This window comes from Salvia splendens, chromosome 9 (assembly GCF_004379255.2).
Source record: "Salvia splendens isolate huo1 chromosome 9, SspV2, whole genome shotgun sequence".
Taxonomy (NCBI): Eukaryota; Viridiplantae; Streptophyta; class Magnoliopsida; order Lamiales; family Lamiaceae; genus Salvia; species Salvia splendens.
The window spans coordinates 4,470,519-4,497,730 of NC_056040.1; the positions used below are offsets into that span (position 1 = coordinate 4,470,519).

At 33.2% G+C, this 27,212-nt stretch overlaps 2 protein-coding genes across 2 annotated transcripts; both read right to left on the bottom strand.

The window, feature by feature from the left end:
- Positions 1–14,518: 14,518 nt before the first annotated feature.
- Positions 14,519–16,615, bottom strand: LOC121747298 (transcription factor bHLH137-like). Its single transcript, XM_042141307.1, has 8 exons — positions 16,216–16,615; positions 15,987–16,136; positions 15,837–15,902; positions 15,652–15,720; positions 15,494–15,580; positions 15,243–15,377; positions 15,037–15,139; positions 14,519–14,823 (listed from the first exon to the last, which is right to left on the bottom strand). Exons 1-7 carry the CDS (start codon positions 16,480–16,482, stop codon positions 15,065–15,067), a joined length of 849 nt encoding a protein of 282 aa, XP_041997241.1. The 5' UTR covers positions 16,483–16,615; the 3' UTR covers positions 14,519–14,823; positions 15,037–15,064.
- Positions 16,616–20,038: 3,423 nt separating this feature from the next.
- On the bottom strand, positions 20,039–27,201 carry LOC121748757 (V-type proton ATPase subunit C-like). Its single transcript, XM_042143256.1, has 11 exons — positions 26,942–27,201; positions 26,771–26,839; positions 26,560–26,687; positions 26,373–26,472; positions 24,852–24,919; positions 23,135–23,276; positions 22,567–22,683; positions 22,263–22,388; positions 21,081–21,164; positions 20,886–20,965; positions 20,039–20,413 (listed from the first exon to the last, which is right to left on the bottom strand). Exons 1-11 carry the CDS (start codon positions 27,059–27,061, stop codon positions 20,314–20,316), a joined length of 1,134 nt encoding a protein of 377 aa, XP_041999190.1. The 5' UTR covers positions 27,062–27,201; the 3' UTR covers positions 20,039–20,313.
- Positions 27,202–27,212: the final 11 nt, after the last annotated feature.

The following is a 27,212-nucleotide window of genomic DNA, read 5'->3' on the forward strand; positions in this document are numbered from 1 at the left end:
TAATAAGCAATTATGAAATATAATTTCATAAGTTGAATCTGAATTATCGCAAAGAATCTACTGTGTTGAAAAAAAAATAGATTTAGTTGTAAATGAGAAATAACGGAAATATAGCAGTAATTGAATTATTGTTAGTAAAAAAATGTGATTCAGAAATAAATAAAAACTTATCATAAGTAGATACTTACTAGTAATTTTGATGGATGCTCAAAAATTTAAAAAAAAAGAATTATATTTTCATGGAATATTAATTTTATTTTAAAAGAAATGGGAGTAGTATTTCTATCACTTCAAACTGTTGGAACGGAACGAGAGCAATAATTAGTGTTGCCAAATAATTAGTGTTGCCAAATCAAGTGGTTTATCTAATTGGCGGTACTAAATATACATGGCGAAAATTGAAGGTGTCTGGATACTCTTAGTCAATTATTGTGAGACGAAAATTGACGTAATGTTTTTAGTATATAATCATATAGTAGCATTTTATAACCAAGAATGCAAATCGTGTAGGATGGTAAGCTTTGGAGTGGACGATAAAATAGCAATAAATCACCTTAAATATACATGCAATTGGCATCGTGTTTGATACAAATTCTCTACATTTAGAATTTATTGCTATGTAGTATAGTATAGTATGCCGCGGATTTATTTTTGTATTCTTCCTCATTTTCCCTATTATAATTTGTGTTCAGGAATTAATGATGCTAGTACTATTAGGTAAACGTCCCTTCATATGTCTTGTTTACTATTGAAATCCTCTATTGATGTACTAGAATTGATGTTCATTGTATCTTTTCATAGTTTTTAAAAGAACAAAATTTGTTAGTACTACATCTATTTTTTGACATATAACACCAGTAAATTCAAAATTTGGTTAAACTTGACGATATGGATCCATTCAACACTACTTTGGACATATATGGAGTATTATATAGTGAATCTCGTGATGCCACGTAAGCATAAATCAATAAACTAATTTTATATTCAACAAAAATAAAGTTGGGTGTGCCGTAGACATTGTGATGGGAACTTTAATTTGGCACTAGCTTAATTAAGGGGAAATTTAATTTCCAGTTTGAGTTGGACAATAAAGATATTTTCAACTTACAAATTATTATCCATGTGAGCCGACAAGATATAAAAGTGAGTGTTAAGCCACATGCATTTCAAATCTGCCTAATTCCATTTATTGCTCAAATCTCATCCAACTCAAATCAATTATACCTCTATCCGTTCCCAAAGAATATAAATATTTGGGTCGGCACATATTTTAATGCATAATTTAAAAAGTAAAAAGAGATAGAAAGAAATTTTTTTAAGTATTGTTAACATTAGAGAGAAAATAGTTTCAAAAATTAAAAGGTTTATACTTTTCAGGGACGGACTAAAAAGGAAATAGTTCATACTTTTCAGGAACGAAGGGAGTGCTATATTTTATAATTTACGGCTTTAAAAAATAAATTAGTTAACTAAAATGTCTAAAATTACGTAATTAAAATATTAGAAAATATATAATTTAAATTTTAATTCTTTTAAATTGATTATATTTTAACATGTAAGTAAAGAGTAAATAGTACTAGGACTAGTATTGTATCAAACAATTTATTGCATTATATTAGATAAAGGCATCTAATATAATGCAAGTACTCCTACAAATGGATCATCTCATCGCTATCAGAATTTGGTTGGGCTTGTGTTGTAACCATCACATTGAATTTATTTACATTGTAAAACAGTGACAACAAACAAGCTTCAGTTATTCAAGCAGACAAAGAGTGACAAATGAGAGAATGTCCCACATTAAAAAATTATAATAGAAATTCTTTATAATCTGTAGCTTAAATATAGTACTAGTACAATATATTAGATGATGCAGGGTATCAAAAAAAAAAAAAAGTTTTATTGGTTCAAATTCCCTTTTAGGGGTTTTTTTCAATTTATTTTTATACTCTTCATATATTATATTCTCCATTTATTATGCTTATTGTTTCCCATATATTTAAATTCTTCACTTATAATATATGAATATGTTCATTCTACACTTATTTATTATTGTTGTTTTCGTATTTTTACCATAAACTTATGTATAAATAATTTAAGATTATTAAATAATTATCCTTGCAATCTAAGAATAAATGTATGAATATATCAGATAAATATATCCGTTCTTTTGAAGTCGACATTGTTTTTAACGATAGTCATCGTATAAATTTATACTAGTTTGTATTGACCATCCTTAATTATTTCCTTCTTATTATCCATCTCTCTCGTAATCCCAACTATTTATGTTGTGGTTTTTTTCTGCCAACAACGATACCAAATTTTGGATTGGATTAAAAAAATACAATTTTCCAAATAAATTTATGGCATTTATATATTCAGTACATTTTTTATTTCATTATTACGATTGCTAATGTTTGGGATCTTATATCTACTAAAAAGACAGGACTCGTGGAATCATTGTTAAGTTAAGTTGTAGGACATGGCAGATTTTTATCATTTACAACTTAAAATATTATTGGTTGTAAATGAGAGATTTTAGACTATCATTAACTACTTTTTGATATGTTATACTACAAAAAATTGGTAAATTTATGTGTGTGTGTTTTTTTTTTATGTTAGTGGACACTTTTCAAATATACCAAATGAAAATGGATATGAACTCAATTTATCTTCATGTAGTGTTATTGGGAGTTTGGGAGACAACGAAATGGGTTTAAGTGGGCCTGGGCCCAATACGAGAGGGTTAGAAAATGGGCTTATTAAAAAAATCTCACTCGTAGTTGGCAATTAACACGTGCATTTTGTAAATAAAATATTTGGAACGGCAATAATGAAATAATTGTTCTATCGTCCAAAAATAATTTATTTTGTCAATTTCTCTTTTAAATTAGTCAACTTGTATTGATGGACTTTCCACTATCTATACATTATACCTATCAGCTATGTGAATTTCACTACTTTTGCTATTATTATTATTTTTTCTTGATCTGATATTTTATAAATTTCATATTAAAACTCGTGTTATACTCAAAATCTTTACTTTTAAGAGATGGAGATGGAGAGAATAATAATGACGGAGATACCTAAAACAATGCTTAAATGTAGAATTAAATCCAAATCCGTGTGTGAAACCCTACACTTACTCTCATTTCATTCATTTATTATAAGCATGCATTGTGCAGTATACGAAATTGGAGTCCCGAAAATTGAAGGGAAGAAATAGTCGGACCACATTAATATCAGGCTCACCAATATCAATTTATTGGAGTATCTTTACAATATTCACATTTTCTTTAACCATTGTCGTAGTTGGTGGACTAAAACAACATACATCCTAATATCCTTTTCTTGCACACTCCGATTCAGGAATTTACATATTTTTTGGGAGTATATATATTTATCACCATATCCCTCCAAATTCAATAGTTTTTCTTTGTTTATTTTAGCTTCCTTCCTCCATAAAATTTAGTCTTTTTTCATTTTGAATAATTAGGCAGATTAGTTATGGATACCTTGTCTCCTACTTTTTCTATCTCTTCTAAATTCTAGTATATTTTTCTAGTCCCAACTAATTTCAATAATTTTTTTATTTAATTTACTAATTTTATGTTAAAATATGTGTGCCCACTGCCAAGATATAATGCTCCCTTACTCCTTATAACATCTCGAAGGGAAAGAGTAAATGGAGAGAGGTAAAAGAAATAATTATTATATTTACCTTTTTCTTCATAAAAATTCATTCTCCAAGGGAAGAGGTATTTACCTTTTTCCCTTTGGAATTTATTACTTTTATGAAAAGAAGACAAATATGGTAGTTATAGGACCTTACCTCTCAATTTACCTTCCTCCATTGAAAATGCTCTTATCTCCAAGGGGAGAAGGTATATAAAAAAGGTATATTATGTATTTGCATTCTTAAAAAGTGAAATACACCCTTCTAAAAAGTAACACATTCCAAAGGGAAAAGATATATAGAAAGGTAAATTATTTTTTAAAAATAAAATAGTACTCCATCTGTCCCATCTCATGTGATGGATTTCTTTTGGCACGTGAATTAAGAAAATGATATGTATTGAGTTAAAGTAGAGAGAATAAAGTATGAGGGAGGAAAAAGTAAGAGAGAATAAAATAAGAAAGAGAGAATAAAGTAAGAGATGGTTGAAGTTTTGTTTTTAGCTAAAAAAGGAAATCAATCACTTGAGATGAGACAACCCAAAATGGAAAGTTGATCACTTGAGGTGGGACGGAGAGAGTAGTACAAAATGCATTAAAAAATATAAAGTGTAATACCTTCTCACATACCTTTCCCTTGGAGAAAGGTTTTTCATGAAAAGAATGCAAATATGGTAATTATAAGATTTTACCTCTCCATTGATGGGGAGGTAAAGATACCTCTTCAAAATGGGAAAATGTATAATACCTTCTCAAATACCTCTCTCCTTGGAGAATGATTTTTTATGAAAAAAAATAAATATGGTGGTTATATTAGTTTATCAAATGGTAAATATCGTAGTTATATTAGTTTACCTCTCCAATACTATTACTCCCTCTATATGTTCATATTCGTATTACTACTAATTAGTAACGAATAATTATAATTCCTAAAAATGCATCGATCTCTTCGGATATGAAAAAAAAAATGGTGTAACTTTTAATTTTAGAAAAATAAAAAAATCTATTCCTTGAGGTGGTATGTTGTTACTTTACATTGACAAAAGAAATGCAGTAAGTGAAATAGCTAGTGTACTAGTTTACAATATTGATGGTGAGTTATCCATAGATATAAAGATGATTTAATAGCGACACTTTCGTTGATATATATATTTGAAGCTTGTACAGTATGGATGGACGGTGATACTTTGAAGCCAGGAAACATTGTTATCACCAAATTTGTGACATAATAATCTCTTAGTACTTATGTACTCAGCGGCGAAATCGACATATCTTATTATTTTTATTTTATAATTTTGGTAACTGACATCTTATAATAGTATTGAATTGATATATTTACTCGTGAAGAGAGAGATTTCTAAATCATTCTTGCATGCATTTTGAAGTTTGAACTATATATTAATTCACACTCCACATTAACAAATTTTGTATGTTTTCATGCAGCTTCCTAAAAAGAAGCAACTTGAGTCGCTAGCTATATCATTCAAAATGATTTCTAGTAAAGTATTTAATTTCATTATGACTTTATATATGGATACATGTTAACTAAATTTCATAAAAGTGATGGAAGAAATTGAAATATAAGAAAAGGTGGGGGAGACGTGTATAGTGATTTCTTTATCAGAGAAATGTCGTTTAGGTTGCAACAAAAACTGCTACGTCGATTAATTTGATTCATGACACTTCGTCTCTTTAATTTTGAACCACACCACCTCTCTCATTGCATTTAATATACACTGCCTACACACTATTTTATTGTACCATGCACCCGCAACATATATATTCATCTTTACACACACACACACACGTTGAAGATTTTATAGTGTCTATTTCCAGTTTGAATACGTGATTTCAATTGATGTTTCAGTTATAGTAATGCTTAAAATGTGTAAATGGATACACCCAAGGGCAGACGCAGAAAATTTTGGTTGTAGGGGCTTTATTATACTATCTCCGTCTTTTAAAAATAGAAATTATTTCTATTTTGGTTCAACACTTAAAATTAGAAAGTTTCTATTTTAAGAAATTTTATTTCTCTCTAATGAACTAGAACTCATTCTTCACTAAGAATACTTTAATCACTTTTTCTTTTTATCTTTTGTTTACTTTAATAATTGTTTAATAAAACATGTGCGGTTTCAAAAATTTCAATTTTTCAAAAACGAAGGTCGTATGTACTCCTATATAAATTTAGTGACAATTTTATACATAAAACTAGTCAATGCATAAATTAAAATGTTATCATAAAGTAGTGAGTAAAATTAATTCTATATAATAAATCACAATATCCTATATAAATTTAATTACAATTTTAATGCACATTTTTTCATATTTTCATTCTTAATTTCACATAATAATAATGTACTAGTATACATGAAAAATTATGAAAACTAAACAAAATTTTCCATAATTTAATCGGCCATCATTTATTTAAAACTAAGTAGTCAATTTGAAATTTTATGTCCACTAAACAAAAATCTAAATTAACACATCACATTTTACTTTTCTTTGACAAAATTAACACAGCACATTTATTTTTCCATTATTAACCGCATTTTGAAAAGTACGATACCACAACTCCCAATATAAGAGCATCAACAATGGCGCCAGTCCCGGCGGAATTTCGACCGGCGTGCCGAAATTCCGCAGCGGACGTCCGCCATTGTGCATGGTATGCACGGATACGGAATACCGCCGAGGACACCGCAGTTCCGCGGTGTTACGCGGAATTCCGTCGCGACGGCCATTGCGTTGACTCACACGGACGTCCGCGCGGAATTCCCGTTTATTGCATTAATTTTTTTAAAAATTTCTATATATACGGCTCGTTGAATTGCATTTCATTCGCACCACTTATTTTAACAAGTTTCTCTCTCTACATTTCTTTTATATATCCGGAATGGCTGGTAGTGGTAGTGGTAGTGGTAGTGGTAGTGGTAGACATTATGAACACATGATGCGTCTGATTCATGCACGTGTGCGGGAATCAGCGGAGAGGGAGGAACAAGCGGCCTTGGCGCTGGCGGTACCTCGACCCATCCATCGTCAAACTATAATACCCCGTGACCACCTCGCTGCCCACGCTCGGTTGTATGAGGATTACTTTGTGCCGGAGCCACGGTTTGGGGAGAACCTGTTCCGACGACTGTTTAGGATGCATCGTCCGCTCTTTCTGTGTATCGTGAGCGCTTTGGAGCGTCGATACGAGTATTTCAGAGTATGGGAGGATGTAGCTGGTAAACCCGGCCACACGCCGATTCAAAAGTGCACTGTCGCAATCAGGCAGCTGGCATACGGAGGCGCGACCGACATGTTCAACGAGTACCTCCACATCGGCGAGACGACTGCCCGTGATTGCCTGAAGTATTTTTTTCAGGGCGTTAGGGAGATATTCGGGGATAGGTATCTTCGGAGGCCTACCCCCGAAGGTTGTCAGGCTCTGCTGGATATTCACGGGAATCAGCACGGGTTTCCGGGGATGTTAGGCAGCATAGATTGTATGCACTGGGAATGGAAGAACTGCCCCGCTGCCTGGAAATGGATGTACACTACTGGTTTCAAGGCCAAGAATCCCACGATGATCCTTGAAGCGGTAGCTGACTACCGACTGTGGATTTGACATGCCTATTTTGGAGTAGCCGGGTCTAACAACGACATCAACGTCCTCCATTCGTCGCCCCTTTTCAACGAGCAGTGCATGAGCGTTGGTCCGGCCATCAACTTCGTCACCAACGGCAACCAGCACAATATGAGCTATTATTTGGCGGATGAGATATACCCTATGTGGTCCGTCTTTGTGAAGACGATCAGATGCCCAGGAGATGAAAAGAAGATATATTTTACGGGTCGCCAGGAGGCAGCGCGCAAAGATGTGGAGCGGACATTTGGTGTGCTCCAGGCTCGATGAGCGTCAGTGAAGTGTCCAACACGGCTGTGGTATGTTGACAGCATCACCGACATCATGTACACATGTATTATCATGCACAACATGATTGTCGAAGATGAAGGTCCAACACTGACTGATTGGACCAATGATGATGCTGGTGCTGCGGGTCCAAGCCACGACATGGCCACTAGCAATGTACGCATGGGGATACCCCATGACGATGTCGACCGAGTCCGTGCATTTGCCGACATGCGCCAAAGACAAGCCCATGTTCGGCTCCAGAACGATATTATTGAAGAAGTATGGCAGCGGATGGGTCGTCGTTGATATAGTTTTTAATTATTGAAATGTTTTTTTAATTTGGTGAAATGTACTTTTCTTTTTTTATTTAATGGAATCCCTATTTGTGTCGAAATTTTAATTCCGTAAATTATTTAATTCCGGAAATTATTTAATTTGTGAATTTGTGGATTTTTTTAATTGTGGGAAGTTCTTCGGGGAAGTCCTTCGGGATGTCCGTCACTATGCAGTGGGAAGTCCGTATGACGTGGCAGAAGGTGTTTTTGGGAATTCCACGCCACTACTGATGCTCTAATAAAGAAAGCTATTATTATTATAATAACTATATTAATTTTATTAGAATTGTCTTCTTCCTCGCGCTGCAGCCATTGTTATTCTTTTTCCTCTTCAACTTTTTGTTCCCATGTTATTTCAGCCCCTCCCTATCATTTAATTTTCGAAGATTCAATCTTCAATTGCATTAGTTTGGTGAGGGCTGGTGATGGTTCTCGAAAATTTTGAAAATTTTAGAAGTAGAAAAAAAGGTAGAAATTTTATTTGGGTAAGGGCTTAAGCCCTCCCCCACCTCTTACTGGGTATGCAAATACTAAACTTAAGAATTCTACATGGGAAAAACGTAAATTTGTTGAAACCTTCATTCTTGTCGACTTGATAATAATTACTCCCTCCGTCTCACGAGAGTATGCACTTTCTAATTTTAGAAACTATTTTCTCTCTAATTTATAATGAGGTGAGACTCATTCTCCTCCACTAGCAATACTTTAATTATTTTTTCTATCTACAAGAGTTTCCAAAATTAGAAAGTGCATACTTTTATGGGACAGAGAGAGTACTATTATTGGATAATAATCCTACAATCTTATGAGGCTTTATAAATTATAACTAGCCATTTTAACATGTATCATAGCAATCCCAAATTAACGATGGATTTCTTAATTTGTTTCATGTGTCAAAGTTCGATGTGTACATTGGCTCATTCGTGCAGATCTCTAGATTTAATTCACGCATAAAATTTCAATATGCATTCCAAACTACACTTAGATAGATATGTTGAAACTCTTATTAATTCTTGTCCTACATCGTTTTGACGTTCATCTTTTCTCTTGCATATGACAATTGCTACTGAGATAATTGTGAACTATCACGTACTATATGAAAGAATTTATATAGAGTATATAAAAAATCCTAGATGTGGATCTAGGTGGCTAGCTAGGTGCTTCGAGGCATGACTAGGATGTTTCAACGAAACACAATTAAAGCGTTACGAAATGACAGATCTCAATCAAACCTCCTATTCTACTACATGCATTAACTTATAATTCTAGTCATTTCGAAAGCTACGTTACATATACATATAAACACTTTTTAACTTTTCTTTTCAATTCATTCTCTCCCATTTCATTTCCACTGCAAGGATGAAAAACAAGAGTTGATTTAAAAAATGCTCTATACCAAATTCAGCAGCAAACAAAATACATTAAATATTCACATTTTTCAAATGTTTTACATGGAATGACTTGACAATTCCTTAATATACATACATCATATAGTATAAAATTGCATGGTAAATGAATTGTACATGGATAAAATATGTGAATGTATGGTAAAAGCAAGCATTAAATGTACAAAGCGCTCCACAGAGATGTTCGAGACGCTTCCACAATTTTTTTTTTCTTGTGTTTTTAATATATGAATGTCTCATCTTAATCAATAGTGGGCTCATAGATTGTCCATCTATATAAGACTATAAGAGCGCGTAGCTAGTAATATCAAATATAATAAATACTAACTCATCCATTTACTTTAATTAGATATGACGAATTAAACCACTAATTAATCAGTTTCTTATCACTTCTTGAAATGTCAAGTTAGAAGCCACAAGTTATGCTTTATTTTCTTTTCTTTTTCGACATAGATCTCATCAATACTGTTCATGTTTCTCCAGTTGTTTCTGGGATGTTTTAGTTATGTAATAACGCCACATATATATACATGTGTGTGTGTGTGATTTGACATATGCAATACAGAATACTTAATTTTTTTTTATCGCAATTCATTCGTCTCTTTTCTTTATGACGGTGGCTCCATCAGAAGTGGCAAAAATCTTGAAGCCCCTTATCAACAATGACTCAACTTCCATTTTTGAGTAAAGTAGCTGTTGGAAATATGTAGTTTTTGGTATCAAATATATTTGGTTTTGCATCTTTTCGAAAACTTTTGCTATAAGTTTTTTAAGCATGCAATGTGGAAATTTGTAATCCATTTGGAGGTGATCAATTAAAGCTATCAATTCGTGAATAACATGTGTTTACACAAAAGTAAGTTGCTATATATTTTTTGACTATTAATATTTTTAACAAAAAGTGAACTACAAAATTAGCCCCTATGTATAGTTAATCGAACGTTGGAGGTACTCATGTTTCAAAAAATACACCAGACGCCTCTGCGTATGGGTATAATATCATTTGAAGTCCCTTTTCACGATTTACGGTCTTTCATGCCTTTCTCATCCTCAATTTATTTCCAAAATGCCAGTCCAAGGGCATTAATGTCTTTCCATTATTTCACATATTCCTAGTATAAATGAGTTTTAAAAGAGCGAGGGAAAATGATTTTTATATATTATTAGTATACTTTAATCTTTATTAGTATTTCTTAAGAAAAATAATTGGAGAATAAAATATATTTAATTACCATTAAAACATTCGATGATAACATGTGTATTATAATTTCTAGTATTTATAATTTATTGGTATTATGTTTATATAAAAACTAATATTTTAATAATTTATTTTACAATATTCTTAAAATTCAAATTTATTTATATTAATGATATGTAATGATGAAATATTGAAAAGACCGAAATGTCCTTAGTTGCATTTTGGAAAAAAGGACGGTGAGAAGGGCATGGAAGACCGTAAATAATGAAAAATGACTTCAAATGATATTATATCCATACATAGAGGCGTCTGGCGCATTTTTGAAACATGGGTACCTCCAGTGTTCGATTACCCATACACAGAGGCTAATTTTGTAGTTCACTCTTTAACATATATAGGTTTATTACACAATAGGTTTTTGGGTTTTTAGTGTTTTGATTTATTATCACTGTATAGGCATTTATTGTTCTGATTAATCTTGTGTGATTCTTAATTAGTACTTTTGTTTTAAGCATGGTTGTAACTTATATTCATGTATTCTGACTTATTAATATTTTTAATAATAGTAGCTACTGTCCATCTTTATTTTTATTCTTCTTATTTTGAAATATTCAATAGATTCAAGAAAAAAACCACTTACATTTAAAAATACACAAAAAATATGAGAGCTGTGAAATGATTAAGATGTCCTAGTAAAAGATGAAAATAAAGATTATGATAGCCTTCCCATTTTTTATATCCAGACGTGAGAATCATCTCTTAGTTCTAATTAGTAGACTTACATAATTGTTAAATAATTAATTAATAATCATCTTATAAAAACCTAGTAATTATCATATTAAAATGAAGAGTGTGGTCTTTTTTTATTGGCTTGCAATCCCTTGAACTAGAGAGAAAACTCATATTCCCCGTCCCTTAAAAATAAGGATACTTTTCTTTTCACCCGTCCCATAAAAATATCCAATTTCCATTTAAGGAAAGTTCTCTCAAATTCATTACCCATATAAATGAATTTGTTTACAACTTATACCACTATCTAGGGCCCACTAATAAACATTAATAATAATGTGGGTCACACTAATCCACCAATACTATTTTAACTATTATTCTCTTCATCTCTCTTATTTAACTAATCATGCATTAATTCTCGTACCGTCCTAATTGTCCTTATTTTTTTTGGGACGGAGGGAATAATTTATGGTTGGTTTAGGTTATTTGAATTGAATTGGTTTGATTATGATTTTTGATAGAAGTCCCTTTCTTTTGTTAATGCTATTTAAGGACTTCTTATGTTAATGTCACTTGTCTGACTTTATATGCTACTAAATGGAATTAAATTAAGAAAAGCAAAAAATATTTTATGTTTGTTTCGAAAGAAGGAAAGGAATAATTGATTTATTTTGTTGTCTTGTAATGATTAATCTTACCAGAATCGCATGCACATCTCTCAATATGATTGTATTAAAGGTTATGAAAAAAAAGCAATCTGACATTCAGCTGTTAACATTTGGACTAACTAAGTCTATACCTCGCAATCGAATTGACTCAACTTCGGATCTAACCTTACCTCCTAACCCTAACCCTAACCCTAACCCTAACCCTAATCCAACCCCTTCGAGGTTGACTTGCTTCTTCTTGTTAAATGGGATACATTATTAGACCCTACATAGCTCATGCATCATGCATGTTATACTCAAATTCTATCGAGTTAATTCATGCGTTAGACTACAACTCCTAGCATCAAAGCTTAATGCAGCTAATGATTCTCACCAAATTCAATCTTGAGAGCGTGTATGGAAGGAGTACTTATCTAGTGAAGGATCAGAGGTGGAAATGCCTCTTATTAATTTTCAGAAATCGTCATTTCATATCGCCGAGAACGAGGATCTTCATAATAACCCTACCACTACCATCTTAAGGTTCATAAACATCATGCATGTGCGACAACTTTCGGTTAGAAAATTGTACATTTTCTGTTAGAATTTAATTTAATACAGTAATCTTTTCAAAAAGTCATACTTCGAATTTAAAATTTTCTAACTTATTTTATAGTGATATGAATTAGTCGAATTATTTACTAAAACTAAAAATAAAATAGAATATTTAGCGATGATCACAATCTCTAAATATTAATATAAAATATTTATTGGCAAATGGAGGGAGTATTACCTATATACACGATAACAAATTTTGTCACGTGATATAAAACACGGCTCTCAATAATTCATAGCACTATTTAATAATTTTGTCGCCTAGAAGAATTTTAAAGCTCTGTAGATCATATCTTTTATTTGAAACAGACTTGGTCAGATGTCCATTCTATATTTAAACCAAATTAAAAAAGTTATTTATATACTCCAATCAGCACTTAAAAATTATAAAAAAATTAGTTCATATACTCCAACAATTACTTTAAAATATAAACTTTAGAATGGGTAATAGTTTTAATTCACAATGGATAAAATAAGAGAGATAAAAAAAATAAAGCAATTAAAAATAATATTAATGCAGAATGAGTCTTACCTCATTAATTTTTCAATTTAAAAAGTTTATAATTTTAAAAGACGGACTTAAAAATAGAAATAATTCATATTTTTAAAGGATAGAGCGAGTATATAGTTTGGCAATCATGCATCTAGGCATCCAAAATATGTCCCATGTATCGTGTTTCGGGGGGATGAAACGTGTTAGGGACGCATTGCAGGTATCCTATCAGGGATGCATTAGTTTAGTTTCATATACTTGATAATTTCGGATTGGATTGAGTTCAGATTGGTGGTCCATTAAAAATAATGCTATTATTTTAATTATATAAAATTAGACTTTAGTTTTTATCTGTAAGTTATTGGAAATCGGGTTTAATCGTATAATATCTAGTTTTAAATGTGTAAATCAGGTTCAGGTCGTCATCATGTATGTCAACACATATTATATCATGTCATTAACGAGTTTGTGTTTGAAGTAGGGGTGTCGAAACGGGTAGCGGGCTCAAGTCAATAACTTCCAGATTGCTGCCCCAATTCCTAAGAAACGGCGTTGGAAATTATTAAAACTGAAATAAGATTTTGTTCTGTGTTTACAAAATATTGCATACTCTCTCATGCAACCTCTTTATGCATTAAAATATAGATTTAGGTGGCAAGTATTTGGGGATGAGTTTTAAAATTATAACACGTAACCTATGTGCTGGATGAGTATTTGGTAAATTAATTTTTTATCAAGCTGGTGCATGGTGAGTTGGTTGTCAGCAATTGATACTATTCTGTTAATATAAGAATATATCATGGGAAACTATAATATGTGTTAGGAACCTCGGTGTTCTGTATATATTGATTGATTGGGTAACATTATTAGTGAGAAGTTGTTGGTGCTAACTTTGAATTTCAGTTTTGAATGAGGTAGGGTAAGTGTTTGGGCGAATTCGAATCCGAATGATTTTTAGGACAACGTGATGAATATATTTTAAACGGGTCGGGTACGGGTACCCACCTGTCGGGTACGGGATACCCGTACCCGACAAGGCGGGTACCCGTCACTGTGCGGGTCGGGTAACGGGACAAAGATTTTGGCTACAAACGGGTACGGGTACCCGGTTCTCCGGGTACGGGTACCCGTTTCGACACCCCTAGTTTGAAGGTAACATACCGGATTCATGTTCGAGTTTAGAATTTCAATAACAAGTTAGACATTATCGGGTTGGATCGTATCGGGTTGACACGATAACAATCCAAACCAACCCTTAAAATTGGCCACCCCTACCCAAAAATATAGTTTTAGAGATTTGTCCTCTTAATCAGACATAAGTCACATAATCATGTTGTGATAAGAAAATTTACGTATCCTACTACTTAATGGTCAATTAATGCACGGTTTATAATCTCACGACTAAATTACTAGAATTAACAAAAATACATTATATTTTTGAATGAAATATACGAGAAAATAAGTTGATCTATTGAATTCATTGAAATAACCATATGTCGGCAAGAATAAGATATAATAAAATTATATAATATACTAATTCACAACATTAATTAAATACAGTACTATATTCTCAACGCATGGAAATGCTAATTATAAATCTTTTCCTATTACATAATTTGTGCCTAAACTTACAAGCACAGGAAAATGTGCTGCCATTTTGAGAGTCAAATTCTAAAGAGGAACAAAGGGATCTGATACTCATAAAATCTATAAACGCGACTTGAATTTTTCCCCCTTTTTTAATTAGAAATATTATGAGCATTAGCTTTGATTTCCCAGTCCTTCTTCCTCGATCAATATCAATTTTTTACAACATACCTGAAAAGATTCATGGGAGAAAACAATTTGTTAGTAAAAATATTAAACACTTTTAGCATAGATATCAAGTTATAAATTAAAAGACATAAATGTTTAGTCCATTATCAAATAAATGGCAAAATAACTCTTTCAAATTAAACCACTGTATACACTCGATTAATTATTTAACAAAATAATAGTAGAACTATTTTGAGACAGTGAATGAGTGCTAACCAGATGGTTGTAGGGCAGATGCTGGAATTTATATTAATGGAATGAAAACAGGCTGTTGTTGAATCCGATGCTCATCCACTTCCCACAAGGTCTGTCTGCTTCCCTGAAAATGATAGTAGTATAATTTATCCATCTTACATTAAAATAGTCTAAAAAAATTATATACAAAAACTAAAAAAATTATTAAATGTAAATGCATAATTTACCTGTGGGTGTGGGAGGACACATGGAAGTTGGGGTTGTTGAAATACAATAGGATTTTCAAGAAAATTAGAGTTGTTGGCTGTTGTAGGGCTGCATTCTTGCATGCTTGGCATTGGAGATTGCAAGTCACTTAGTTCCTGCATGCAAATTTCATTATCAGATTTATACATTGGATATATATATATATAATTAGAAACAAACATGAAAAGTAAAATTAAATAGTTGTTGAATTAAAGAAAACATATATGTGTACCTGATCAGGCCTGATCATGAATGATTCTAAATCCACCCCAAAGTCATAGAACATGGGATTCACAGAAGCAAGCTTCATTGAGAGAAACTGCAAAAAATATAAATTAGTGAAATATAAAAAGAATTAGCTAGCATGGTATTATATAAATAAATAATCACCTCAACTTGATTTTGGAGGGACTGGACATAATTAATAATTTCATCCAACATGAGGGCCTTCCCAGTTACCTGTTTGTCACACAAAACCACATGAAGCTGTCACCAAAACACATCTAAACAAACTAAAATTAATTAATAATATCAATATTTTTCCCAAATTAAATTGATGAAGTTGAAGAATTCACCTTGTCACAACCAGGAACAAGAGTCTGTAGGAGCTTCATTCTTTCACTTATTCTCTCTCTCCTTACCTGATATATACACACAGCACTATATAATTTTTGTCCAAATTAAAATAAATAAATCAAATTAAAAAATATGTGAAATTAATATACCCTCTCAGCAAGACTGTGACTGTCAGTAGCTTGGCCCCTCCTAGCCCTTACATGTATGTAGTCTGCAGCTTTATTTTCCTTGGAATTATTCTTCTTTTCTTCATCATCTTTTATTTTCTTCTGCTTCTTTCCCTTCAATTCTCTCTTATCCTATAACAATACACATAAAATTACAAGCCATGTAAAGGAAAAAAAATTAATAATTAACATGTGAAATAAAAATAGTAACCTTGGATTGAGCAGAATTCGCGCAAGACCGCGGCTTGCATTTCCTCTTTTTATCCATGAAGTGTTGAGTGATTTGGTCACTGCTTTCATGCTTATCATGATCAGTCACAATTGAAGAGGAATTGTTATCCATGTTTGGGAGAAAATCATTGGGTGTGGTTTGAATTAGGTTTTGGTGATGAATGGTGGAGGAGTTTGGGAGGAAATTGAGAGAGTCAAGGAGAAAAGGGTGGTGCTGCTGAAATGATGTTGATGAAAAGGCTGCCATGTTTTTTGAATTGGAACAAGGAAATTTTTTAGAAAGGGATAGGAGAGAGATTCTCAAGAATTGGATGATGATTGTTACTCTCTTTCAATCTCTCTCTATGGTATCAGATTATGGTTCTGATTCTGTTGCAATGTCAAGAGGGCTCAGCTATACATATAAGCACTAGAAAGAGAGAGAGAATATCTAATAGTAGTAATAATAACCATGCAGTAAGTTTAGATTTTATGCAGATATATATTACCTATAGATTGACTAGTCTTCCCTCTAATAATATTATTACTACTAAATTTTATATGTTCGATACAATGTTAGGTATGTATTTTAGTATTTGGTTGGTAGAGAAAATGTTCCAGTCTCGAGCAAATAGTGAGTTGAGATGGTAGACCGTGTGTGTATATTGTGCGTAAATTAGAAAGATGAGTGTTTAGAAATGAAAGTTTTGTGGTCGTGGTGGACGACTAACAAAGCAATAGTTGCTCACTCTTGGTACACGTAAGAAGTTTATAGCAGTAATAATTAAATTTGTCTCTAATATTAAAAGTCTTGAAAATTATGAAGAAACATGGTGTCTTTGAATATCCGATCCAAATGGGATATTGGGAAAGAAGAATTAAATACATATTGATCGAGGAAGGAAAAATACAAAAGTAATGTTGTTTGGCTGTGGAGGCATGGCATGTGGCATTTATGATTTATGAGCAAATTGCTTTATTTTACATTCCAACTTATCACTTACATTATGAATAAGCTAATATGGTCCTAATTAAGTATATATCTAAAAGTCTAATCCAACCCATAAATAAGATAAGATCATTTATGGGTTTGTTTAATGAATTGGGAGGGTACTTTAATTGTATTAGACCCCAAGATTTGATGATTGGCCTATCTTGCTCCTCCATTTGCTAACACCTAAATTTATTCGGATCCAGCTTGCCAAAAAGAGAAACAAAAGACAATTGGTGTGATGACCCACAAATTCTATTTTCTTCATATTTTGGGACAATTAATTATGAACTCTTTCTTATAAGTCGACACTTTTATCCTTATGTCCATATGTATATAGGTCTCCTAGTCACGAACGGACCGAAATAATAAATCGAGACTCTTCATCACGGATCATTGTGGATAGATCAAAATACTAAATCGGGACTTCAAATCACAGACGGAAGAAGTAACATTTACTTGAAGGTCATCAAATGTGAGAGAGCTCACAACACAAGTTTAATTTTGTCTCTATTCATTTGTGTAATACTACTATTTTATACTATATCTGAAGTTGACGAGATTGAAATAATTCCTCTGATCAAATGTGGTATAGATGTGTCGTTTTTCTTATTTCGATTTTTATAGAAAGACATGTGATGAGTCAATCAGAACTTCATCCAATTGCCACCAAACATACAAAATGAAGAATTATACATTGAATTTAAAGAAAATTGAAGTGGATAAATCATAAGGCGCTTTGAAGTTTATCCATGTGTAAAGTGTCTCCAATTCTTTTGATGTTTTTCTCTTTGATTTAATTGAAGGCCAAAATAAGTCCAACAATGCTCTAATTAAAAAACTAGCAAATTGTTTCTGTAGACTACTGTAGCTGTAATAAGATCTTTAAAAAGTTTATGATCTCTTTTTATTTTTAAAAAAGATTACTTTTGTCGTCCAATTTTTATAAGAAATCAAAATAAATTATATTGTTTCAAATTAACCACGTCGTTGGTGAACTATTAAAAGTTTAATATGAAACTCAACATAAAACTTGTAAGGAAATAATTTGTCGGTGATAAAAAAAGTTGTCATTCAATAATAGTACTAGTCTACTACATATGCTAGGTAAGTACCACAATGAAATAATGATGACTTTAATTTAAAAAAAATTGTTATCATCTGTTGCCATGCATATTTAACCTCTCTCTAGCTAGTCATTGCCATAACTAACAACTTTAGACTGTGAATAATGATAATAAAATAAGAGTTGAAAGCATGCAATTAGTAGAGATATATCCTATCATGAGTTATGTTGTTGTGTGGAAGAAAACACCAAGTTCGATTTCTCTCCATTCTCTCGTCTTTTTCCTGCAATGATTCTATCTGATCTACCATACCATTTCTCAACATGTTTGATTCCAGACAAACACTACCACACATTCAATCACATCCTCACACAAATTTGATACATTTAACAAATAAAAGTTCTTAATGATAATACGATTACAACGCGCAAATTTGTCAACCATTTCCTCGAATTTTATGTATTTAATTGCATCGTGTTGGCCCAGCCTAGTACCGCGAACTGCAGCCTAGGGCGGAGGCTGATGGGACCGGACCGCCAACCTAGAGCTCCAATTGGTGAAGGTTGGTAGTTGGTGAGGGATGGTGCATATTCATATTAAATCGCATTGTCTCCTTAATTTTGTATCCATTTAGGGGAGAAGAAGCTAACATATACACTTATATAATAAGGTGGTGTCCGAATTTGATATGTCTAAAGCATGGGTTGGCCTAATATGAACTATTCTCTTTATCCCTACTTGCTTCTTTGTCTTCTTAATATTTTTATGATCAATTTGTCTTATTGATTACTTGGGACAATGGTCCCTTTCTATGTTCAATATTTTATTGAATCTTGAAATTTCACTTGGATGTATTTCATTATATTTTAGTTTGCCTGCCCACTCTTAAAGCTCCATACAACCTAATCAGTAAAAATATTGAGTGATGATTCTTTATTCAATACTTTAAATATTTCTATTATTTAGTGTGCCATAGGGCTATTTTTGGTTTAGTTTTAGACTGGTCCTCTTGAATAAGCATGATGAGGGGAAATAATTGTGATTAATTACAGTTGAAAATTTGGAATATGGCCTCTGGAGGCTAGAAGGATTAAGGACCACTCCCATTAATACATTTCAGAGGTTACCATAATGCTCACAAACATTTCAATTTCTTCAAACATACCACAAAAGACAAAATCCACTCTCAACATCAATCCAAATTCTAAATTAATGCATCTCAGTTTTGGAAATTCTTAAAAGCCTATAATTTTCTTTGCACAAATAATAAAATGATTTACTATTTAGCCTATGAATAATTAGTTATGTTTTCTGCTATTCATATCTTATTCATAGATTGTGTGGTGATGAAGGATCAGTGTTTCTGTGGCTTGTGATTGGCATCTCTACCAGTTTTTCTCATACTGACTGTGTCAACTGGCAAGATAAGTGCAAAATTGGTAAATACTATCTATCTCTTGCACTATGCAACAAACTCATAAAATACTAAGTTATGCATAACATGTGCAATGTTGTCTGAGAATTAGTAAAATCACAGAGTTCCATTCTATATTCCACATCTTTGGGGCTACTACATTTACACCATACTGTCAATTTGCCAACTTGCAGAGATCATGCATTTCCCTCCCTTTCTGCGACATGCCGATTGCATATTCATGTAATCTAGCAAACAAATAAGAGGCTAACAGTATCTACCCTGTTCTACCTCTCTATGAAAGCTGTTGTTGGAGGTCAACATCCCAACATTAAGATGCCAAAACGAAAGCTTCGGAGCAAAGTGACTTATTTTCATAGCATTAACTTATTTGGTGCTGATAATACATTCAATAACATCCATCAAAACACAACTTCAGACAACAGAAGTTCGGCGAGCAATTGCAGAAAAAGAATAGGTGGGGAGTGTTGTACAGGAAGCACATGCTTCTGAAGGAAGAAAAGAATCGGGAATATACTATTATACAAGGACAGAATGTCTTTATTATTGTCAATAAAACAAGACAACGGGCCGCAAAAAGGGACATTGACACTTCAGTGTCTCACCTTAAATAAGATTAATGGTGAATGAGACGTAAGGATGAGCATCTGCTTCGCCTGCTGCAAGGCCACCCATTCCTCCATCATCCTCAGTTTTCCAGAACGTGCTGCAGTAACACAGAAGATAATGATGAAACAACAGAACTCTTCTGTGGAATATTTTACTAATATCCGAGCTCAAAAGGATCAGGGAGTTACTATAACAAATGTTGCCTACAGAGGGAATTGTTTGACTTGGTTAAACAGAAGTGATGCATGTTCTTCAGATTGATAGGTGACAAGCTATTCATAACTTTATAACAGTAACTGCTATACATTTATATCACATTAAAAGCTTTGAAATATTTCCTTCATATAAATGTTGTATGATGAGTAAAAAGAATCCACAAAGTCATGACTCGTGAGGTGACAGGAGATAAATCAATCCAGAAATCATTCATCCTAGAAAACTACTAGTTCAGCAAAATATAGTTCGAGTTATAGTCCAACATAGTCACAGGCTTTGGGTTTTTTATCACAAAAAAGTCCACAAAAGATTTTGAGATTCAGGAAGAACTAAAAAGCAAATTAAAGTAGTACCTGTTTGAATTGCTACACATTCCCTCAAGAATGGAGCGAACTTTCTTCTCACTTTTTAATGGAGGTGACAGTACAACAGACTACGAGAGAAAAAAAGGCGACGAACAAAAAGAGAGAAAGAGATGGTTAGTAAGAGGTCCCTACAAGGACATGAGTTAGAAATGGCAACAGAAATGAGAGAGGCAGTATAATTACCAGAAAAGATGGTGGCAGGCCATATCGGAGAATGCTTTCACTAAAGACTCTTACAGCACAGAAGTGCATCCAGGAACTGAAAACCTGTAATAGAAAGAAAAAAAATCAAAATTCAAATGGATAAAAGAAAACATATGGAAAAACAACGGAGTAAGCTGATGATCCCAGAAAACAGCTAGTGAGTCCTGGTCCATACACAAATTGCTAGAAATTAGGCACTACCCTAAAAGATATAAGTGGTTATCAAATTGATTCCATGATAAGAAGGTGAAACTAAAATAGCTTAAAACTGAAAAGGAAGATGATAATCTCTAGTAGACTCAAGTTAATAAAAAAATATTAGAAATACAGTAGATCCAATGATTATAGTCCAGATTACAACAGCGCGAATGATCTCTCAGTACTCTGATGGAGTTTACTTTCCAGGCCTATTTGATTCTTGGCTATACGCTCTGAAGGAAAGCATATGGGTGTTGATTTTAACAAAGGTGTGAAATGTTCTAAAATTGGAGATGGAGTAAATCTGTTGGCTGCTTTTATGTTTTAACGCCGTCTGGAACAAATGATTATGACAAACTGCCAATCTCATAAATCTCAATATTTCTAACGAATCTTCACTTTATATTTTGTTTTAATGATGAAATTATAGTTCCTTGGATTACAAGATGTTAAATGGAGCTAAACCAATTTGCAACAGAATGCGAAAATATAAATCCAGTAACTACTGGTATAAATCTAAAGGAAGAAAGATAAGGAAATATGCTAATCCAACATCCATGGAATGGATATAATGGATTTAGAATACAAATACCCCAGTTTAAACTCTTTGCAAAAAATAAAATTTACTACCTATCAAGTTTGAGAATAAATCAGGATACAAACAGACCTAAGCTTATGTTGGGAACTATTTCAGGAAATTCTCGCCAACCTTCCCAAGGAAAGTGCATCAGAACAAGACTAAACTTAAGTCCCTAAAAAAACAATTTCAGAAAATATGTCCCCAGCCTTCCCAAGGAAGGCATGTTTAACCATGTAAGAAACCACATGGTCCATATCTAACTCCACAGATAATTTTCTATTATTTCCATCGAAGTCACTGAGACTCAGAGAACATATTTCATAGATGTCCACACATATACATTTGAGAAAACTAATTTCAGAAATAGAAGGGGGAATAAAGACCTCTCCATAACTAGTATAGCACCATTGCAAAAGAGAGCTTCTCATTGTCTCCTGATCTTGCACCAGTTTTTCAAGCTCATGCTTCCGACTGTCTTGTGTCTCAGGATTATATTCAAAATCACGAACCTATATATCAATATTAGTAAAAGAAAAAAGAATAAATTAGTGAAGGGTCTTATTAAAAATACAGCTTTCGAGAAATACAAATCTTAACATAACTGGTGCAATAGTTGCAAGGTGTACTATAAAACCACATAGAGATGATAAAAAAATAGTAAAAGAAATGGGATATACCATTACTTACCTGGAAATTTCTTTCACGGGCCTTGGTTTTAAAATTGTCAACATCACGACTGAATAATGTCACAGTGTAAAGAGCATATTCATTATCCTCATGTAACTTCTTTGAAGATCTGGGAACCTAAACAAAAAAGTATAATCAAGAGGTTGTATTTTTCAAATCCGAATTGAAAGTATACATTAAGGTAGTGTTTGTTTTCCTAGATAAAATAGTAGGAAGATATAATCTAGGATTTAGTTGTGAGATTATTTAGTAGGGGGGGTTGGCTATGACTAATTATCACATGACTATCCATCTAGGATTAAGTCATGAGATTCAATCTCATGAACCAAACATAATACAAATTTAATCATGGGATATAATTTTGCAAACCGAACACCCACTAAGGAAACTAAACTAAGCTGTTAAATGACAACAAGCTCTATGCCAAAAAAATTTGTTTGATGAGAAGCTTCTTTATTCCTCAGCACTTAATCTATAAAATCAGTAATGGAAAAAGGACGGGTAGGTTTTCTACTGCAGTCAAGATGAATAATGAGAAAACCTCCCATCTAGTAACTAGAGTAATTACCACATATGATGTCAGAGACTCATAGCTTGATAACCAGTCTTTCTGGGAATACTTTGACACAACTGCAAGAAGGGTTGTCAAGTGTTCCGAACTAACAATGTCTTCTGGCTTCACTAAATTTGAAAGATCTCGAACAGCTAAGCTGCATTCAGAAATCATTTGAACCGGGAGTTAGAATACATTCATAGTTGAATAAAGTGATGAATTAGTGCTATTATCACCGAGAAACTTAAATCTGTTGGCACAAACTGAGTGCAAGCAACTGTGTGTACGTGCATGCATGCATGTGTTTGTGCGTGAGAGAGAGAGATAGAAGACCATTCTTGTTTCCAGCAGAATGTGAATACACACGAACACCAAGCCTCCAACCACAAAGTTCTCTCCTTTCTAACAATTATCTAATGACCATTCTGGAAGTAGTATTTTTCTTTAACAAATTAAGAATAAGTCTTAGTAAGGAGTAGAAAATTCTAAAATACCAACTGCATATTTCATTTAATAGTTATTGAGAGGGTGATTTCCTAATAAAAGTATTAGGAAACTCTCATTGATATACTTCTAGATTTCACAATGATGTTTCAAGTCTCAAGTGATTTGTTAAAGATAGAAGGGTATCCAGAAGAACACCTCTCAGAAGCCAATTATGAGGACTGAATTAATATATGTAGATCATAGATACAAATAGTATAACTATATTGAATTTTTTCCAGCTTTTGGGGAATTGTAGTTGGATATGGGTTTATCTTGGAATATAAAGGATTTATACCAAACAAGAAACTAGAGCTATAGCTTGTGAAACCACTACATCTCAAAAGAAGACATTTCATCATCTGCATTGTTTATATTATAGACTTATAATCCTCAACCAGGTGCCTTCTCATAAATGATTCTTCAATACACCAAAATAACTTTATTCCAACTTCTTTTTTAAAGATATAATCCTTTTCGTGAGTGAGACACCAAACCGCTCACGTCTAACAGCCACCAAATTGAGAAAACAGGCATTTATATTCAAAAGCAGTAGGAACTACCAAGACAGTCATAATGGGAAACTTAACCCTGATAGAGTTCATAGCAAATGAACTTCCAAGTTTTATTCCACAACTTGTGTCAGCAAGGGTTGCCGGTTGCATTATGAACAAGTGATTATGTTTGTCACACACGAAAAGCAAGGAATACCAGTACTCACAACATTCAATCAGGATTCAAGATCCAAACAAAAGTTGAACTCGTTCTAAATTAATAGTTATATGGTATGCAAAAGAACAGCTTTTCGGCATATACCTTTAATCTTACAAAGCATAATTTTTTTATTCATTAACTAATACTCCTATTTTATACTCCCTCAGTCCCAGTTTAAGAGTCCTGTTTTGCCATTTCCGTCCGTCCCAGTTTAAGAGTCCCATTTAGAATTTACCATATTTGAACATAAAATTTAACCTCATTGTTGATGAAATTTACACTCAATGCCATTACTTTCATAAAAACAAAACAAAACAAAACAAAACAAAATCCTAAACATACAAAAAGTCAAAAGGTCCCACTTTCCACTACCTCACTTCAATTATTACACACTCCAACAATTTCTTAAAACCCGTGCCCTAACTAAATTGCACTCCTAAACTGGGACGAAGGGAATATTTTATTTCATTCTTAAACTTACAATACCAAAAACCCCAGAATCCCAGATATATCAAAGCTTAAATTAGTCACATACCTTCCAGCCTGCTTTCTATTAATAGCATTAAGTTGGCTGCGCACATTGCTATATTCAGAGACACGAACCTGTGAAATAAATCAACCAGCTTAATGCGCATTCTAATGTCTCCAGGCCCAGATACAAGGCATACAAGACCATGGGTAGATACATATTGTTTACATAAACAAAAACTATACATAACAGACAAAAAAAAGGGATGGTGTGCAGTAGCAATGCACTCATAGAATCAAATATTCCATCATATCTAGTGACTGAACATCTATTTAGACCTATTGACCATAATGCCGTTTACCAGGTAACTGACATAATCACACTGAACCTGGCATGTATATTAGCACTGAATTGCTAAGATCACAATTGCTTCCGAAAATTTAGCAATAACAAAAAAGTTTGCTTTATTGTTTCATACTACATTGTAATATTTTTTAAAAGTGTATATTGAAGATTTACAAAGTGTTTGCAAAAAAAATTTACTATTAACCAGTGAATGCTTCTAGCGGTTTGAGTTACTGTAAGAAACATACTATAAGACAACAATCACAACAATAGAACAGAGAAAGACACAAGATAACCAATAATAGCAGTTTTAAATTTTTAATCATCACTGTCTATTCTAATGATATTATTTCTCTAAAGCTGCATAGAATATTTCCCGAGCCAGAAAACAGTCAGGTCAGATGGATTTTAGCAAGATAGAATTTATCATGAAACTGGAGAGATTTCTTCAAAGTTCAAAGGATACCAACTAATTCCGCTTCATATGGGGAAAGAAGCGCAAAGTGGTTGCCGCAGGGCCATCCACATACTTTATACTCCCTCCATCCCATAAAAATAGCACGTCTTGGAATGACACGTGTTTTAATGCACAATTGGTAAAGTAGGAGAGAGATAGAAAGAAAAAGTGATTGGAGAATTGTTAGTGGAGAATGGGACTCACCTCATTAGAGAGAGAAAAGTTAATAAAAATGGTAAAGTAGTCTATTTTTATGGGACGGACCAAAATGGTAAAGTAGTCTATTTTTATGGGACGGAGGGAGTATAGGATAAAGACCAAGTGCGTAATGCTAGCAGCTAATGAAGACCTGGGTCAGAAGAAAACTAATTGCCTTATTTGGAGCACCTGGCACTAGGTACATCAAATGAGTGTTAAGGGGGGGAAAGGAGTACATACATAACATCAACATCTTAAATATTAGAGAAAACATCTCTTCTTACTCTTTTTATAGTACATGTTTGGAACCTCTTGTTGAATATTATGGATCTAACAAGGCAACTAGTGCACTAGAGAGTAACCAACCGACTTTGGTGGTTTTCTCGCAATAAGCAAGTAAGGTTAACGTTAGATGACACAACTAATCTCTCCAATACTTAAAGTACCACCAAAGCTTCATTTGCTAGGCTTGTTTATTTGACAAGGTTCATATTGAAAACAAAATATCAAGAGATTATATTATACTATATCATATAGAGTTATAAAAACCAATGTCTACTGGCCTCGACTTAAAAGAGTGTGCTTACCTTGAGATCATCCTCAATCTTGGCAATTTGTACATGGATTCCGTCCACAATCTCCTTCAGCGGCGACATTGTTGGATACTTTGCCTCATCCCACATGAATCTACAGAAATCATGAACCTTTAACCAAATCCTTACGCTAACAAACTTCAACCATAACAAAAACTCAATAATTTGCATCTAATTTTGCCTTGTAAGATAAGAGTCCACAGGAACCCCATCCACAGTTAGCGAGCTACTAACAACTCCGGACACCCTCTCCAATTCCTCAATCTGACGACGGATTTTGTGCGACACTCCTTCAATGAAGTTGTTAGCCTGCCAAAACAATAAATCACACTCCAGCGAAACAACAGGATAGAAATTTAAACCAAATCAGCTAAGGTTTTTGAACAACTCACCTTGGATAGGTCGTCGCTGAGAGACAGAAGCAAATCCAGGGTGCCTACTCGTAGATTCGGTATGTTGAACTGAACAAAACAACATAATTGGCGAATCAGGATTGGCAAAAAATACGAGTTTCGGAAGAGATCTGCAACGAATAACAAAAACGTAGAGTGCATCAACAATACTCTGTAGAGAGAGGTGTCGAAGGCTTGTTTGGAGATTGATTCCTGAAGACGACTCCATACAGACGAGGCGGAGCCGCCTTGGCCAACGGGGAGAGACGCCACCCAGTAACGAGTCGCCATTGCCGCCGATCACAGATAGATCGAGCGATTCGATCGAATATTCGCACACAGATCGAAGGTGAAATGTGATGATTGAAATCGATTAGCTCCTGCTTCCTCTTGCTGTTATAACGACTAACCTGTGATTTTTCTCCGTTTTGGTTTCCTAGTA

Excerpts from the sequence above, each read along its gene's own strand:
- LOC121747298 (XM_042141307.1), bottom strand. The coding sequence starts at position 16,482 with ATGGCAGCCTTTTCATCAACATCATTTCAGCAGCACCACCCTTTTCTC. Across the intron at positions 15,378-15,493 it reads TCATGATCAGGCCTGATCAG|GAACTAAGTGACTTGCAATC; the intron begins GTACACATATAT and ends ATTTGCATGCAG. Across the intron at positions 15,140-15,242 it reads GTGTCCTCCCACACCCACAG|GGAAGCAGACAGACCTTGTG; the intron begins GTAAATTATGCA and ends TATCATTTTCAG.
- LOC121748757 (XM_042143256.1), bottom strand. The coding sequence starts at position 27,061 with ATGGCGACTCGTTACTGGGTGGCGTCTCTCCCCGTTGGCCAAGGCGGC. Across the intron at positions 26,840-26,941 it reads TCGACACCTCTCTCTACAGA|TTCAACATACCGAATCTACG; the intron begins GTATTGTTGATG and ends TGTTTTGTTCAG. Across the intron at positions 24,920-26,372 it reads AGATTGAGGATGATCTCAAG|GTTCGTGTCTCTGAATATAG; the intron begins GTAAGCACACTC and ends TTTATTTCACAG.